This window comes from Elgaria multicarinata, chromosome 19 (assembly GCF_023053635.1).
Source record: "Elgaria multicarinata webbii isolate HBS135686 ecotype San Diego chromosome 19, rElgMul1.1.pri, whole genome shotgun sequence".
NCBI lineage: Eukaryota > Metazoa > Chordata > Lepidosauria > Squamata > Anguidae > Elgaria > Elgaria multicarinata.
The window spans coordinates 15,609,067-15,627,953 of record NC_086189.1 but is presented as its reverse complement, the minus strand read 5'-3'; the positions used below and the strand labels follow the sequence as shown (position 1 = coordinate 15,627,953).

The following is an 18,887-nucleotide window of genomic DNA, read 5'->3' as shown; positions in this document are numbered from 1 at the left end:
TCTATACACACACACACACACACACACACATATACGTATTTTAATGGCTTTTCTTCCATGCTGGAAGACTATTGGCCATGTTGCAGCTGTTTTTGTACTGGGAACAGGATAGCTCTCAAGCCAGGAGGGCACGAATGTGGGTTTGCGTTAAATAAAATGACAGAAGGAGGAGGAGGAGTCAATGTAGAAGTTTAGCCTGGAGAAGAGAAGATGGAGGGGAGGCATGATAGCACTCTTCAAAGACTTAAAAGGTTGTCACACAGAGGAGGGCCAGGATCTCTTCTCGATCCTCCCAGAGTGCAGGACATGGAATAACGGGCTCAAGTTACAGGAAGCCAGATTCCGGCTGGACATCAGGAAAAGCTTCCTGACTGTTAGAGCAGTGCGACAATGGAATCAGTTACCTAGGGAGGTTGTGGGCTCTCCCACACTAGAGGCCTTCAAGAGGCAGCTGGACATCCATCTGTCAGGGATGCTTTAGGGTGGATTCCTGCATTGAGCAGGGGGTTGGACTCGATGGCCTTGTAGGCCCCTTCCAACTCTGCTATTCTATGATTCTACAGAATAAGGATTCCCCAGAAGCCTTTGCAGAATATTGCTATGTAATAATGGATACATAATTCCAGGGTGTTCTGGAGAGGAGAAGAAGGAATGGTAGACCTCAGACGGGAGCTTTTGTAGCAGAAATATGTTCCATTAAATTAATAAATAAATAAACTGCCTACTACCACCCAGAGAATGCCAATTTCACCTGAAACCTGTCAAAAACATGACATGTGGAATGCAACCTTGTCCTGTCCTCTGTATTCCTAAGTTTTAGCGGTGCTTCAAAAAAGCAAACAAAGCCCGGAACGTTTTAACAGTGGCAACAGGGGGACAAAAGAGATGCATGGATACACTACAAGACGTGATGTCTCTTAACTACCACCTTCAGTGCTTTTTTTTATAAAGCTCTTGTCTGTCTCCTGACTTGCTTGTCTTGGGAGCAGTGTATTAGGTGTGAATCCACAGAGCTCTGACGCTCAAATGGAGTGTTGGGGGACCCTATGACTTCGGCAAAGCTTATCCAAGGGTTCTTCATTGAGTTTGATCCTGGTGGACAAGCGTCCCTCAACGACACCTTGAACGCTCAGTACCAGTCTTCACTTTCAATTTAGTGGAATAATGGGCTTTGGGGGCACATTCCGCGTCCAAATGGGATGAGATCCATATGAACAGAGCTGGCAAACTAAAACACAGAAGGACATAAGACCCATGTGAGATCAGAAGAGTCCACCTAGTACAGCATTCTATTTACACAGTGGCCAACCAGCTGCCCACAGGAAACCCACAACAGGACATGAGCATAACTTCACCCTCCCACCCATGTTCCCCAGCAACTGGGGATCACAGGCCTACTGCCTCTTATACTGGAGGTAGCACAGGGACGTCAGGACTAGAAGCCACTGACAACCTTCTCCTCCAGGAATTTGCCCAATCCCTTTTTAAAGTCATCCAAATCGGTGGCCATCACTATAGCCTGTGGAAGTGAATTCCATAGTTTGACTATGTCCTGCAAACAAGTTCTTTGTATCTGTACTGAATCTCCCACCCATCAGCTTCATGGGATGACTCCATTGGGTCCTAGTCTCCCTGTCCACATTCCCCACACCATGCATCATTTTATACACCACTATCACCTTACTCATCTTTTCTCCAAGCTAGACAATCCCAGCTGTTGTCACCTTCCCTCATAGGGGAGATGCTCCAGCCTCTTGATCATTTTAGTTGCCCTTTTCTGCCCCCCTTCCCAGCTTTACAATATATTTTTGAAGGTGTTGTGACCAGAACTATACACGGTATTCTAAGTGTGGTCGCACCCCAGAGTTGTATAAAGGCAGCATGATATTGGCAGTTTTATTCTCAGTTCCTTTCCTAATTATGCCTATCATGGATTCCTTTGTAATATGCAATGGTTCCATACCAGATGATGACCCATGAGCCCATGGGAGTCTGGAGGAAGTAGATCATTCTGTAGTCTAGAGCAGAGTGCCAGGGCCGGGAACCAGCCGGCAGAGGCAGTATCTCTGTCAAGAAACAGCCTTGGAAAGCAACAGGAGACAGAGCTGTTCAGCACCCTGGACAGCTCTCAAGGAAAAGGTGAGTTGCTCCAATGAGTATTGGCACAGCCCTTCTGTAGTTCCTCAACCTGACTACACCACCCACATCCTTGCTGAAGATCCTTAAAGGGACAACTTTCTGGCATAGAACCACCCACTCTGCCGCCTCTCGGCCATCTCACTTGGGGCATGCCATCTGTGAAGGTGAGCCTTTGAGAGCTGGGGACGCTGGTCCCTTGGTTGTGTTCAGCTTAGAAGGTTGCAGTCCCTGGGGTCTTGGGTTCAGGGATCTCCTATTAGGAAGGTCCCTGCTTGCTAGATATGGGCTCACTGTCAGCGTCCAGATCTGTGGGTTGTATTAACAGCTCTCCTGACTCGGCTGGACCCCCTCTGTCTGGATTAATTGGAGTCTAAGCCACTGTTAGGCACTGGGGTCATGACGGACATGCAGGGGTTCTTCACCAGACCATAAAAAACCACAGAAAGCATTCCGTGGGGGTTCTAAAGTTTGAAAAGCACTGCCATGCAGCATGACTGCCTCTGGATCGCAGTTAGCAGGAATATAAGGCTAAGAAGGAAGCATAGCTTTGAGGTTGTTGTCGTGGTCGTGGTCCGGAAAAGACCCCAAAGGAGGACGGGGCGGGTGCTTTCAACACGGACCTGCTGCCCATACGAACTCCCGTGCAGCATGGCACAGCCTTTGGCCTCCAACCCAGCAGTTCGCTGTGCTCTTTTCTTTTCAGATTCCAAATTGCAGCAATTCAGTAATCGCTCGTCCTGCTGGCCACGTGGCCCATTGAAATGTCAGAGGTAACAACCTCCTTGTGTCTCCACCCCACCCACCCCGATAAAAGCCTCCGCGGAGCTCCCTTTACAAAACAGAAATTCATCTGCCATTTTTGTGTATTTCCCCAGTGGAAATCTCAAATCGCAGGGAGAACGCACAGTGCCCCAGTGTGGGCTGAGGTCTACATAGCAGCTTTCCTTCAGGGAGCAAAATGGAGGGGTGTGTGTGTGGAGTGGGGGGGGGGATGCTGAAAATACCCAGCGATATTTTGCAGGAGTAGCAATCAAAACGTATTAGGTTGTTTTAAATAGCCCATTCGCAGCTGGTTGTTCCACATGTGCAAGGAGTTAATCCTTAGGGACGTCCGTCCCATTTTGGGGGCTTGTCGGATTTCGGCAGCGACCACGACTCACCTTACATTTGGGTTTCTTCCCAAAATCCTGGAACTGTTTTGAGATTTTTGTATGTTGACATCAATAGCAATTTGCGCAAATTGCAGCCGCAATTGTGGTGATACCTTGTACAATGGATGCAAATTACAGCTGAAATTTGCACGCATTTTGCTAAAATGAGCGCAAATTACAGCTGAAATCGGTGCGACTTCCAGCCAAAATCACAGCCAATGTGTGCAAAATGCTAGTTGCACATTTTTTAAAAAAAACACACACCAAAACTCCAAATTACAGGAAGCCAGATTCTGGCTGGACATCAGGAAAAACGTCCTGACTGTTAGAGCAGTACAACAGTGGAACCAATGACCTAGGGAGGTTGTGGGCTCTCCCACACTATAGGCCTTCAAGAGGCAGCTGGACAACCATCTGTCAGGGATGCTTTAGGGTGGATTCCTGCATTGAGTGGGGGGTTGGACTAGATGGCCTTATAGGCCCCTTCCAACTCTGCTATTCAATGATCCTAAGTACACCAACAACCAATGGATGCTGCTGGCACTTATTTCGGTGTGGTGGTGGATCCATTCTGGATCTCAGCCAGAACCAGCCAGAACTCTAAAGTTGCTATCCAAGGTGCCAAACTTATTGGCACCTTCGATAGCTCTTTTAGAGTTCTGGGTGGTTCTGGCTGAAACCCAGAACGGATCCTGAACCCCACAGACATCAGAGCCAGCAGCCTCCGTTGCCAACAGCTAGGGTCGAACGAACACCACGCTGTGTGTCCCGAAACGGAGCAAATCTTTACAAGTCTTTCGTGGGAAGATGATCGCTTGCACAAAATCTGCTCCTTCCCCCCTGCGCTAAGGACTAGAAACTTACCTTTGGGGCAGGGCAAGGCAGGGGAGACGATAGGCACTCTGAGGGCCTGGCAGAATATCTTTTCTTGGTGGATGTCAGGAGCCGTGGCGGAGCGGAGCCAAAACCCGTCGGGACGCAGCACCGGCACTTCTGATTAGCAGGGATGCTAACGAAATCTGCCTCTTCCCTAAGGTTTCCCTGTTCCAACTGAATCATAGAATCATAGAATAGTAGCGTTGGAAGGGGCCTATAAGGCCATCGAGTCCAACCCCCTGCTCAATGCAGGAACCCACCCTAAAGCATCCCTGACAGATGGTTGTCCAGCTGCCTCTTGAAAGCCTCTAGTGTGGGAGAGCCCACGACCTCCCTAGGTAACTGGTTCCATTGTCGTACTGCTCTAACAGTCAGTAAGTTTTTCCTGATGTCCAGCCGGAATCTGGCTTTCTTTAACTTGAGCCCGTTATTCCGTGTCCTGCACTCTGGGAGGATCGAGAAGAGATCCTGGTCCTCCTCTGTGTGGCAACCTTTTAAGTATTTGAAGAGTGCTATCATGTCTCCCCTCAATCTTCTCTTCTCCAGGCTAAACATGCCAAGTTCTTTCAGTCTCTTTGTTTCCAGACCCCTGATCATCCAGGTTGCCCTCCTCTGAACACGCTCCAGCTTGTCTGCATCCTTCTTGAATTGTGGAGCCCAGAACTGGACACAATACTCTAGATGAGGCCTAACCAGGGCCGAATAGAGAGGAACCAGTACCTCACGTGATTTGGAAGCTATACTTCTATTAATGCAGCCCAAAATAGCATTTGCCTTTCTTGCAGCCATATCACACTGTTGGCTCATATTCAGCTTGCAATCTACAACAATTCCAAGATCCTTCTCATTTGCAGTATTGCTGAGCCAAGTACCCCCCATCTTGTAACTCTGCATTTGGTTTCTATTTCCTGAGCTGGCCTGCAACTGAGCTGGCCTGCAATCCTCACAGCAGCTAGGGGGAAATGGATTATCCCAGCAACTAGCTACTGCTCCCTATTGTAATGCAAAGTATTTTGCGGGGTGCTTTGGCCTTCAATAGACAATGAATACCCATTCATTTTACCAAAGACGGAAACTGCTAGAACTGGTTTGTTGCTACAGATCAAGGCAGCTGCCTGCCATTCAGACTCTCCCTGGGGGTGTGGCTATGGAAACCGTCATGATGAGTATCTGCATTTCAAAATGTAGCACTTTACCTCTCGGCGGAGGAGGCTGGTGGCTCCAATTCCCATGGGGCTGTGCTTTCATTATGGGCTCTAACTCTAAAGGAGCTACGCAAAATGGCTTCCACACATGGAATAGTCCCTTCAAAGTTCTGGCTGAAACCCAGAATGGAATCACCACCCCACCAGAAATGGAGCCACCAGCCTCTACTGACGTCGCTGACTAGGAATGGAAGACCCAGATCCCTAGTTAGGAGAAGGCCTTTGGAGCACCCACGTACCATCCCTGCTTCCACCCCCACTGTTGCCCTCCCAAGTAGGGTTGGGTTAGGCGGAAGCCATTATTATTATTTATTGCATTTATATCCTGCTTTTTCCCCTCCAAGGAACCTACATAACCCTCCTCTCTATTTTATATTCACAACAACAACCTTGTGAGGTGGGTTGGGCCGAGAGTCTGTGACTGGCCCAAAGTCACCCAGTGGGTTTCCATGGCTGAGCGGGGACTAGAACCCGGATCTCCCGACTCCCAGTCCAACACTTTAGCCACTACGCCACACTGGCGTAGAGTGTAAGGGCTAAAACCTTCTCCTCCTCCCTCTGGCTTCCCCCGGTGCAAGCGCTAAGAAGCCCTTTCAGGCACCGACGGATGCTTTGGGGATGAAAAGCGCACTTTCCAGGCTTCTGGAAAGCACGCATGGCCGGGGGAATTTGTGCACTTTTCAGAGGCCTAAAAAATCCACTTCCTCACACCTCTCTCCCCCTTCCTCACCCACTGGGGCTGAAAGGACCCCTTAATGCAAGTGTTCAGAGGCCCTTTCAGGCCAGGATGGCCACGGGGGGGGGGGGGGAGAAAAGCACATGAAGGCCTCTGGAAAGTGTGCAATTCCCCGGCATGCTCGTGACGCGACGTGGGAATTGCACATTTTCAGATGCACGCAATGCCGATCGCTTGCCGGGCCAGCTTGGCTGGAAGAGGGAACTCACCAATCGCTATTCCCAAACCCCGAGGTATGTTTCTGTACCTCGGGGCAGGCCAAGGAGGAAACAGCAGCGGAAGCTCGCGGAGTTGAGGTGAGCACGGATTGTATCCTCAACACGATCCCACTTGCCAGCTTTTGAGTTGGGGCGTTGGCGTACTCGGATTCCCCTGTTCAAAGACCCGACTCATCCCTCTCGGCAACGACTTCTATCCGTCAAGACCGATGATTAGAGAACGGTCCATGGCGAGCCGAAAACGTTTTGAGGGTGAGGCTGGCAGCGGACCGAACAGAAGGAACGAGAGTTGGAGAGGCAGCAGGGTCTAAGAGAAAGACTTCCCAGAGTGCAGGACACGGAATAATGGGCTGAAGTTACAAGGAGCCAGATTCTGGCTGGACATCAGGAAAAACTTCCTGACTGTTAGAGCAGTACAACAATGGAATCAGTTACCTAGGGAGGTTGTGGGCTCTCCCACCCTAGAGGCCTTCAAGAGGCAGCTGGACAACCATCTGTCAGGGATGCTTTAGGGTGGATTCCTGCAATGAGCAGGGGGTTGGACTCGATGGCCTTAGAGTACCCTTCCAACTCTACTATTCTATGATTCCATGATTCTACGACTTGCACGACTCGGCGCAGACGCGGAAAAGGAGTACGAAAGCAGCCATTGGGAGGGAAAGGACTCGGGCCGTGTTACGTACCGTTGTACACCAGTTCGGCAAACGTCAAGGCGAGTCCTTGCTTGACTTTCCGCACCTCCCGGTCCATGGCGAAGGCCTCAATGTCTAAATGGGCACGGTGGAGGATGGTACCTGCAGGGGTCTCGTAGATACCTAGCCATTTCACCAGGCAGGGGGAGAAAGAAAAAAAGAGAGAGGGGTGGGTGTTAGGGAGGGAGGGAGGGAAAGGGAGAGGGGAAATGAATGAGGCCCCAAACTGTCAGGAAATGACAAAAAATAATGGTTTGGCTGACAGAAGGCGCCGTAGCCCCGGCTCCATTCAGTCTCAGCTTGCCATAAAATGCATCTGTCATTATAGTCCTGCTGCGGCCGAGACAGTCCACTCCGCACCTTGTGGAGAAAATTTCTAGATTCCCCTCTTTGAAGAGGCACTCCAGCGAGGCTAAATGACAGGGTTTGGGAGCCGATGCCCCCCCCACAACCATACATGCCCACCGGTCTGTGGCTGAAAACCTGTAATTAGACAAGCCACGCAGGGCAAAGTCATGGGGGTCTGGAAAGATCCTCCCCTCTCCTCTCTCTCTCCCCCCCACCCCACAACTCTTCCACCAGAGACAAAGGGGGGGGGAAGCCCCTCACATCAGCTGTGGAGAAGGGAGGTTACCTGGGAGATTTCGGAAGCTGTTCCCCCACCCTCAGCTTCAACACCCCCCAACTCGGTGCCTAGTTGAGTTCAGCAAACATGTCGCAAACCCAAAGTTGAATTCCTTTTGATAACTGCGATAGGTGGGTGGCCAGTCCAGGCTGGGTTGTTGTTCCCGTTGGTTTAGTTTTTGGCTTAAACAGAAGAAGGCTCCGAAAGAATGCCACCAGTTTTTGGATTTGGGTCATTTGTTTACGAAAACTAGAACATTTCCACCATCAGAGGCCAGTAACCACGTTAGCTCAATGGGGATTCCACTCTGGCCCCGTTCAGAAGACACCTTAAACCATGGCTTAACCATGGTGGTTAAGCGAGAAAGGCATGCTGTGTTCAGAAGACACCTTAAACCCCAGCTGGGGTTTAAGGTGTCTTCTGAACAGAGCCACTAAGAGGTAGTATCTGTCTGAATACCAGCTGCAATGGAGAAATATCGCCCACTCGCTCTTCCCTTAAAGGATCAAGTCTGTGGTAGACCCACAACTTCTTCGCTAGAGGCAGAAGTATCTTCTGTGGCATGGAGCAACTTTTACCAGGTTGATATGCCGGCTGGATCGTGACAGCCTGGCTTCAGTGATCTGTGCCTCGGTACCCTCCCGGCTAGATTACTACATTGTAATGTATGTGGGGCTGCCCTTGAAGATGGTCTGGCAACTTCAGTTAATACAAAAGATGGCCGCGAGGGTCCTGACTGCAAATAGGTGTTATGATCATATCGCAACAGTATTCTCTTATCTCCACTGGCTTCTGGTTCATTTCCAGTCTCAATTTAAAGTGTTGGTTTTAATCTATAAAGCACTGCAGAGCTTGGAGCCCCAGTATCTAAAGGACGGTCTCTTTCCTCATGTTCCTACCCGAGCCTGGAGATCATCACCTGAGACCTCATTCCAAGCATGCAGTTGCTGGGGAACATGGGCGGGAGGGTGCTGTTGCACTCATGTTCTGCTTGGGGTCCCTGGTGAACAGCTGGTTGGCCACCGTGTGAACAGAACGTTGGACTAGAGGAACCCATGGTCTGATCCATCACAACTCTTCTTATGTTTGTAGTTGTCCATGGTTTGATGGCGAACCAGTTGGACGTGCCCAATCCTGATAGCCCACAGACCTCACTGCCAGCAGAATTATTCATGAAGAACAAGACTATCAATGGCTACTAGTCCTGCTTGTTCATCCCTGGCCGACAGCTGGTTGGCCACGGCATGAACAGAGTGCTGGATTAGACGGACCCTTGGTCTGATCCAGCAGGGTTCTTCTGATGTTCTGATGTTCTTAGTCAGGAGGGCTCCATGCTCCAGGATCAGAGGCAGCCGTTTCCTACGCATGACAGGGAATCCGAGACACGAGCTACACTACTGATTTATAATGGAATTGAAGTGCACTGACAACCGTTAGGGCCCATGACACCTTCATATACCGTTTTCAAACCGCTTTCAAAGTATCAGATCCCACTTGGTGTAAATCTGCCCCGGGTAGGAGTGTGCTATTGCACATGTGACCTACTTGTGGGATTTCCATCGGGGCATCTGCTTGGCTGCTGTGTGAACAGAATGCTAGACTAGAGAGACCTTTGGTCAGATCCAGCCTGGCTCTTCCTACGTTCTTGAGGTTGAGAGGAACTGAAATATTTCCTGGTCCAATCATTATACCCAAACTATATAAAAACAGGGAATCTTAGAATCATAAAATAGTAAAGTTGGAAGGGGCCTATAAGGCCATCGAGTCCAACCCCCCGCTCAGTGCAGGAATCCACCTTAAAGCATCCCTGACAGATGGTTGTCCAGCTGCCTCTTGAAGACCTCTAGTGTGGGAGAGCCCACGACCTTCCTAGGTCATTGGTTCCATTGGCAGTGGTTGGGTGGGACACCCTGGTTTGAAAGGAGGAACCACTGGGTGGTTGCATCACGGAAAGGGAGATGATAGATACGGATGTGGAAAGTTAGGTGGGTGCCTAATATTGAGGTCCCTGCTTCCAACCCGAATCAACCTCACAACTTTTAGCCTTTGGTAAGTGCCAGTTCTAAGGCCGCACGCCAGGCTGGTAGCATTGGTGCTGGAGGGAGAGAAGAAAGGGACATTTGTGACCTGTTTCTCAATCCTTGCGCGCAATAAACACGTCCTTTCATGGCCCCGCAATGGCAAATTCAAATCACAGAGGGATAAAACCGCTGCACCGAAAGGTCCGTGCCAACGAGAGAACGACACAGAGGAGGAAAAACACGTGCAGTAACCCTAATCCATTCCAATTAATCCGTCTGCTCCTTTCCTCAGAAGGTGTTAAAGTTAATTTGGGCTGATAAAAAAAGCTTGGTTTTTGTATGTGTGTGTGTGTGTAAGCTTTCATCTCCTCCTCCGCCACTTTGATGCACCCCCACCTCCCGTATTCACCCTGCACTTTGCTCTGAAAGAAAAAAAGGGGGGGAGTGTGTAGAATACATTCTTTCCCTCCTGTCTGTTCCCCTCCACTCTCTATAATATTTTTGTTTGATTTGTGACAGAGACCTGAAGCTGAAAAGACTGCGGATCTAGCGGGCTGATTTTTTTTTTTGCGCGTTTTTTTTTTTTTTTCTTGACAGTCGAAGTACGAACCGCCGCGCGAAGGGAAAGGAAAATGACGGGAGCTCATCCCCGCGTTGCCATGCAGGAGACAAGAGACATCTTCAAAGTGACAGCAACAGCCGTTCCAAGTGTCTATTTTCATCTCTCCGTGTTTACAGGAAAAAGACAGAGGTGTCAGGGATACGGACTCACGGCATTTCAATCACGCCGTAATTGCTGCAGAGAAAGAGCTGGGAAGGCGGGGAGGGGGGGGGAAATATATATATAAAAAAAAGGAGGAGGGGGAAATAAGAGGCAGCTGCCGCTACTTAAAAATGTCTAATTTGTAACCTCTGCTGTCTGTTTACCTTGAATGAAGCAATTTGGGCTTCCTTGACGGCAGTCCGCCAGTTCTAGCTGGGAGTGCAGCGGTGACACTCAGGAGCCACCGGCACAGTGACAAACAGAGGCCTAATTTACACCAAGCAGGATACTGCACTATGAAAGCGGTATATAAACGGCAGGAGCCACACGACTGCTTTATCGCAGTATGGGCCCATTGACACATACCATATACAGCTCCGCTGGCTCCCAGTCTGTTTCCGGGCACAATTCAAGGTGCTGGTTATGACCTATAAAGCCCTATATGGCTCGGGTCCAGGTTATTTGAAAGAACGTCTTCTCCCTTATGAGCCTGCCCGTGCTTTGAGATCTTCTGGAGAAGCCCTTCTTTCAGTCCCACCATCTTCACAGGCATGCTTGGTGGGAACATGGGACAGGGCCTTCTCGGTGGCTGCTCCGGTACTCTGGAACTCTCTTCCCGGGGAAGCTAGGCTGGCTCCCTCCTTGATGGGCTTTCGGAAGCAGGCAAAAACTTTTTTGTTCAAGCAGGCCTTTGGAGAATAATCCGGCCCTCCATCTATGTTAATGTCTTATAATTTTGTTGTGTATTTTTTAATTGTTTATGGTTTTGTTTCCTTTCCCCCCCCCCCCCCATGTATATTTTCAACTTTGTAAGGCCGCCTTGAGGCCCAGCATTGGGCAAAAGGCAGGATACAAATACATATATATATTAAAAAAAATATACCACTTTCATACTGCTATATCCTGCTTGGTGTGGCTCCTGCCTTTTATATACCGCTTTCATAGTGGAATATCCTGCTTGGTGCAGATTAGGCTAGAAACAGTTCAGGTGAGTGAGGAATGTCTCCCCCAGGGTAAGGGAGACTGCATCCCTTTCACGGCCAGCACTGCCTGCGGTTTGACGGGGAGCCGGTTGGAAACAAGTTCCCCACTTGGCCCTGGAAACCCACTGGGAGAGACAGTTGCAGGGGTCTGGAAACAAAGCCCTATGAGGAGAGGCTGAAAGAACTGGGCCTGTTTAGCCTGGAGGAGAGAAGGCTGAGGGGAGACATGAAAGCACTCTTCAAATACTTGAAACAGGAGAGCCAGGCTCTCTTCTCGTTCATCCCAGAGTGCAGGACACGGAATAATGGGCTCAAGTTACAGGAAGCCAGCTGCTGGCCGGACATCAGGAAAAACTTCCTGACTGTTAGAGCAGTACGACAATGGAACTAAAGACCTAGGGAGGTGGTGGGCTCTTCCACACTAGAGGCCTTCAAGAGGCAGCTGGACAATCATCTGTCAAGGATGCTTTAAGGGGGATTCCTGCATTGAGCAGGGGGTTGGACTCGATGGCCTTGTAGGCCCCTTCCGGCTCAACTATTCTATGATTTGCCAAAGCCTCATGGTTGTGGGATTTGGTCCATGAATTCTCACGGCCAGGCACTGACAAGAGTCCCCACGATGCAAGCTCCCTTCACACATGTTCTTGATATATGGGATGGCTTTAACTGTTGTGAGGAAGAGGGAATTACACCATGCAATTTCCTTTTCTATACAACTGTCAAAGATACAGGAGCCCTGTCCTCCATTCCATAGGGTCGCCCGAATTTGGCTTCCAAAGGCAGTCATAAAGATGCCAAAAACCCTCCTCTTTTGTTTCGTCGTCCCCCTGCCGCACCCCAGCACTTGGTATATATTGATATAGACTGCTTCTGCACCTGGTGGCTCCACTTAGCTCTCACGAACAAGCAAGCAAATGGCTCCTGAGTGTCTAGAAACGCCCAGGGAGCTTTGGCTATTGGGCGGTATAAAAATGCAATAAATAAATAAATAAAGAAATAGAGTAGACCCACTCAGAAGAATTTGTCTGCAGCGTTTCAGCCAGGTTACATCTGCACCGCCATCAGAAGTTTCAGAGAGGTTGCGTTTATAGCTCGCCTTGCTTTGCTTAAAAACTCCTCCTTTTTCACCGTGACAAGAGAGCAAATATTTTGATAAGGCTTCCCGGCAAACTATCGTTTTGCGCTCTCTCTCTCTCTCTCTCTCTCCCTCCCTCCCTCTCCCCATCTTCATCACATCTGTCTCTTTTCAGCTTAAAGAAGGTCTAGATCCCTTACATTGCAACAAACTTCCTCAACCTGACGCCCTTCAGATCTGCTGGACTGGAACACCCAGCATTTCCACCCAGCATAGCCAACGAATGGGAATGATGGGAATTGCAATCCCACACATCTGGAGGACAGGTTGCATTGCACAAATGTCATCAAGAATTTCAGGGGGGGAATACATCTGGGTAAGGAAGGAGGCAATCATTTGATTAAATCTTATGTATTGATTTTTAATCCTTTTAATCGGATAATTTTAATCTTTGTAAAACGCCCAGAGAGCTTTGGCTATGGGGTGGTATATAAATGTAATAAATAATAATAATAACTTATCTCACTTGTGTGTTTTGTTTATTTTTCTTCCTTTTTTTTTTTTAAAAAAAAACACCCTAGAAGACCAAAACTATGCTTACAATTCACGGGATGGTCAGTCGTGCCATGAAGTGGTTTCTTATTTTATTCTCATTAACTTTAAAAGAAGTCCTGGCTTGTTGCAGCCCACCCCACAGCACGCAACAAAATCTCCCCATTTAATTACAGGGTGCCCCCCCTTCCATTTTTCACTGCTGCCCTATTGCAGAGACAAAATCTGCATTTTTGCTCCACTTTGACTCCGCCACAGCGACAACAATACCAAAAGAAATACTTTTCATCCTGAAATATTCCCCTCCAAAATCTTCCGCCTCAAGGGGGCTCTCTCATAAAGGAGACACGTCCTTCTCAGTTCTCTTCCACTGACCCAAGAGGAGCTTGGCTGGAGAAACGGAGAATCATTTCTCAAGGGAGCAAAAGGTAGGGTGACCCTATGGAAAGGAGGACCGGGCTCCTGCGTCTACAACCATTGTGCAGAAAAGGGAATTTCAGCAGGTGTCATTTGTATGCCTGCAGCACCTGGTGAAGTCCCCTCTTCATCACAACAGTTCAGGCTGCAGGAGCCCTGCCCTCTTTTGTATCAGATCAAGAGGGCAGGGCGCCTGCAGCTTGTGATGAAGAGGGAATTTCACCGGGTTCTGCATATATACAAATGACACCTGGGAAATAAAATGCATCTGTAACCAATTTGAAATGGCAGCATTTAGGGCTGAACTGCTAGATCCTTACCACCACCAGTTCAACGCACACTTGGGCTGCAAACCTATCCATACTTGCCTGGGAGTACGTATTTATTTCTGAATAAACAAGACTGTTAGCTTGTAGAAGGGTTGATTTACACATGCAGCTTCATCCCTTGATTTTAGGGCGCAATCCCACACATATTGAGATGGGTAAAAGTCTTACAACACCCAACATGCCCCAGCCATCAGGGTTTGAAAGCCACTGGATGCATGAGCGGAAGAGAATAGTCACCTAAGCATCTCTTACCTCTGGACTTCATCCCTATAAACCGGTTCTCCACTATGTCAATGCGACCGACTCCATGCGTGCCGCTGAAGAGAGAAAGGAGAGAACAGCTGACACTTGCAAGAAAACTTTCTAAACCTGCAGACAGACAGTGCAAATAATAGGAAAGAAGACGCTATGGATGAGTCCAAAGGTCCACATTAGCATTGGAAGAATGTAAGATGAGCCGTGCAGGATCAGACCAAGGCTCCATCTAGTCCAGCACCCTGTTGACACAGTGGCTGGACTAAGGAAGCCCAGATATGATAGAGGTGTACAAAATGATGCATGGTGTGGAGAACGTGGATAGGGAGACGTTCTTCTCCCTCTCTCATAATACTAGAACCCAGAGGGGTCATCCCATGAAGATGATTGGTGGGAGATCCAGAACAGATAAAAGGAAGGACTTAGAATCATAGAATAGCAGACTTGGAAGGGGCCTACAAGGCCATCGAGTCCAACCCCCTGCTCAATGCAGGAATCCACCCTAAAGCATCCCTGACAGAGGGTTGTCCAGCTGCCTCCTGAAGGCCTCTAGTGTGGGAGAGGCCACCACCTCACCAGGCAACTGACTCCATTGTCGTACTGCTCTAACAGTTAGGAAGTTTTTCCTGATGTCCAGCTGGAATCTGGCTTCCTTTAACTTGAGCCCGTTATTCCGTGTCCTGCACTCTGGGATGATGGAGAAGAGATCCTGGCCCTCCTCTGTGTGACAACCTTTTAAGTCTTTGAAGAGTGCTATCATGTCTCCCTTCCATCTTCTCTTCTCCAGGCTAAACAGGCCCAGTTCTTTCAGTCTCTCTTCATAGGGCTTTGTTTCCAGACCCCTGATCATCCTGGTTGCCCTCCTCTGAACACGCTCCAGAACTTCTTCACACAGAGCAGAGTTAAACTCTGGAATTTATTACCACAAGATGTGGTGATGTCCACCAATTTGGATGGCTTTAAAAGGAGGGTTGGATCAATTCCTGGAGGAGACGGCTATCAATGGCTCCTAGTCTTGATGGCTATGTGATACCTCCAGTATCGGAGACAGTAAGTGTATATACCACCTTTTGCTGGGGAACATGGGTGGGAGGGTGCTGTTGCACCATGTCCTGCTTTGTTGGTCCCTGGTCAACAGCGGTTTGGCCACCGTGTGAACAGAGTGCTAGACTAGATGGACCTTTGGTCTGATCCAGCATGGTTCTTCTTACATTCTTATCCTTGGCTATTAACCACAATGGTCAAATAGAACCTCCAAGTTCCAAGGCAGTCTAACTTCTAAATACCAGATTGGGGGAACAAATAGCAAAGGCCACCAGTGGGGATGGGAGAATCTGACAGTTTTGCTTCCTCCTGTGTTTGAATTCTTAAAATCTCAACATTCTACGAGGAATGTTGCGAAGCTGGATAAATTCATATCAAGAACGAACTGAAAACGAATTCTCGGCCAGTTGCACTAACCAGATCCAATAGGCCTAGCTATTTCGAGCATGGAGAAGACCAGGGCCAGATCTACACTAAGCAGTATATAACACTTTGAAAACGGTTGGAAAGCTGTATATGGTGTGTGTCATGGGCCCCAACGGTTGTCAAAACCGTTATAACCCGTTTTGAAGCAGAAGCATAGATACTGCCCATGACGGACCTTCTTGTCTTGTAGCTGTTTAAGATGATGAATCTGTCAGAAAAAAAGGTGGTGGCAACCCGAACTCAGCGCTAACAAGGTTGAATACCCAAAGGGTTTCAAACCCAGACTTTTAATAGCAACTCAAAGCCCTGAGCCTAGATGGACAAATCTCTCCGTTTCGGTTTCTCCCACATTTGCGTTTCTAAAATCGCGTTCTCCCCCACCCGCCCCACATATGGACAACTTTGCAAATTTTGGTGAATTCAAAACCAGATTGAAACAGAATTCTCACCCACTCCTCGCTATCAACTCCTTATTCTCCCAGGTGTGAGGTTCCTAGAGGTATATTTTTTACCAACCAGCCCGGTTACTGGGATTGTCAGAGGGCATGCTCCTGGTGTTTGATATGGAAGGATAGATAGCAGAGGAAAATATTTATTTATTTGATAGCGAGACAGTAGAGGGCATTTTGGAAGGTTGTCATGGAACACTAGGAAAATCTTCAGAGCGCTCTAATCTTACATGGCCTGATTCACCGGGAAGTCCTCCTTTATGAGCCTTACCGGAATCGAACCAGAGGTTTGCAAAAGCACCATCATGGATCTGGCCATGCACCAGACGACTTACGCGATTTCATTCAGGTAAATGAAGAGTTCAAGGGGCGAACGGCGAACGGTCCCATCCCTCAGGTTCGTGACCACGATGGGGACGCCTGCGAAGCGAGAATAAAGCTACACAGAGCCGGCAAAACGGGGCCCCCAGAAAGCGAAGGGTTGGGTTGGCGTAGGTACGGCCAACCGGACTCCGAATCACCTTATTAACGTCACGAGTGCCTCTTTAAAACATCACCCCGAAACACGTTAAATAGACCTGACAGATATGAACTCTAAATAACTTCTTAAAAAGGCATAGCTAAGCCGCTTCGCTCAGGAAGCTTTAAAAAAGAAAAAGCGGGGAGAATCCTTGCACAATATGAGGTTGAGGAGGGGAAAAAGCCTGGAGAGAAAAGAAGGGGGTTTTTATATTAAAAAAAAAAAGGCAATAAAAGTTCCCCACTCCCACATACAACGGCCCCTTTCGCACCCGCCCTTGTCCCCTTCTTTTTTAGGAGCTTGAAATTGCGGCTACGGCCTTGGCTAATTAAATTTCACGCTTGCCGATTGTCTTCGGGCCTAGCCCCTTCTGTTCCACCAGCCACCAGGCCTACGCCTAACAAACAACCCGGCAGCCCCAAGGACAGGGGAAAAGGAGAGAGGGCGGCAAGGCTGAAATGCCGGCAAGGCACCGCACACGGCCCCCGTAATGTCTGTCTGGCAGACAAACGCCACACACAGGTTGCCAGTTAACTGCCTGACAGGAGTGAATAGGGGGCCTTGTCTTAGCCCTTTTCGTGGCCGAAACACGGGGAGGTGCTCCATGAATTAATTATTATACCTATTTCTTTTATTTTTTAAAAAAAGGGGGGACAGAGGGTGACAAGGAAAGAAGAGGGGACCTTGAGGGGGGAATAGAAGCACTTTTTCCCCTCCCCTTGAGCGGTGTGAAATGAGCAATAAATGCATACGGAAACAGACACAGAAGATGTGGGGGGGGGTGACTGGCTGAGCGACGGGAGGAGGTGGGTGGATGTGGGGAACCCACAAAAGAAAAGGAAAAAGCTAATCTCTCTTCCATCTGCCCTCCTCATTACCATATAGAGCTTTATCAGTTGCTAATCAGGACTCAATGGCCGCCTTTCGAGTCTTTATTACAAAGGGCTACTGTTGTAGCCAAGGGATTCTGCCAGCTTCCTCGTTCTAAACCCTTTTATAATTTTTTTTAAAGCTTTTTTTATATATATATAAAAAAAAAAGAAGAAGAAGAAGGTGAGCTGGGAGGCCTGAGAGTTTATAAATTCGGCTGTAAATGGCTCTGAAATGTAAGCCCCGGCGATAATGAACCCTAAATCTTTCTCCGCGACGGGGAGAGCGCCTCCCCACGTCAGCTCCCCCCTCTCCCGTTCTATTGTCGCTGTTCGCCTGGCTATCAGACGGAGCTCGCCTGGTGGAGCGCGGACATTGTCTCCGAAAGCTGCTTATCCCTTTTAAAATAGTTAATAATTAGATTAGAACTTCAAATAAATTAAGTAGGGGGATAAAACGAGGATGGGTGTGCGGCGAAAGGAGGGGGAGCCGGCCCTGTCTCTTTCTCATTCCAAAGGCAGGGAGTGAGTTATTAAACCGCGCCAGGCCTCTCTGAGTTGTCTTATAGGGAAGTTGGATGGGCGCACAGGCCAAGATGCATGCGTGGGCCCTTCGTTTATCCCCCTAATTAATTGATTTGAGGTTTTAATCAAATTATTAACTATGTTCGGAAGGGGGAACGGCTGTCGTGGACGCCGTCCGTGCTTTGAGAGACGGAGCACATCAAGCGGCCTAGCAAAAGACGCCAAGAGTAGGGTGATCCAATGGAAAAGGAGGACAGGGCTCCTGCATCTGTAACGGTCGTTTAGAAAAGGGAATTTCAAGCAGGTATCATTTGTAGGCATGCAGCCCCTGGTGGAATCACCTCTTCGTTACAACAGTTGAAGCTGCAGGAGCCCTGCCCTCTTGACCAGATACAAAAGAAGACAGGGCTCCTGCATAGGGTGTCCGTATGGAAAAGGAGGACAGGGCTCCTGTATCTGTAACGGTTGTTTAGCAAAGGGAATTTCAGCAGGTGTCATTTGTAGGCATGTAGCCCCTGGTGGAATCACCTCTTCGTTACAACAGTTGAAGCTGCAGGAGCCCTGCCCTCTTGACCAGATACAAAAGAAGACAGGGCTCCTGCATAGGGTGTCCATATGGAAAAGGAGGACAGGGCTCCTGTATCTGTAACGGTTGTTTAGCAAAGGGAATTTCAGCAGGTGTCATTTGTAGGCATGTAGCACCTGGTGGAATCACCTCTTTGTCACAACAGTTAAAGCTGCAGGAGCCCTGCCCTCTTGACCAGATACACAAGAAGACAGGGCTCCTGCATAGGGTGTCTGTATGGAAAAGGAGGACAGGGCTCCTGTATCTGTAACGGTTGTTTAGCAAAGGGAATTTCAGCAGGTGTCATTTGTAGGCATGTAGCACCTGGTGGAATCACCTCTTCGTTACAACAGTTAAAGCTGCAGGAGCCCTGCTCTCTTTTGTAGATGGTCCATTGGACGTTGGTGCTTGCTATGCCAGTGGGGTGGTGAATCCACTCTGGGTGTCAGTCA

General features: G+C 48.8%; 1 protein-coding gene across 1 annotated transcript in view; it reads right to left on the bottom strand.

Moving 5' to 3' along the window:
- ASS1 (argininosuccinate synthase 1) overlaps positions 1–18,887 on the bottom strand; it is an 82,192-nt gene that overhangs the window by 21,829 nt on the left and 41,476 nt on the right. Inside the window, exons 10-12 of the mRNA XM_063144433.1 lie at positions 16,292–16,376; positions 14,035–14,099; positions 7,009–7,140 (exon numbers count right to left, since the gene is read on the bottom strand). Coding sequence (XP_063000503.1) covers positions 7,009–7,140; positions 14,035–14,099; positions 16,292–16,376 — 282 coding nt within the window. The remainder of the gene's footprint in view (positions 1–7,008; positions 7,141–14,034; positions 14,100–16,291; positions 16,377–18,887) is intronic.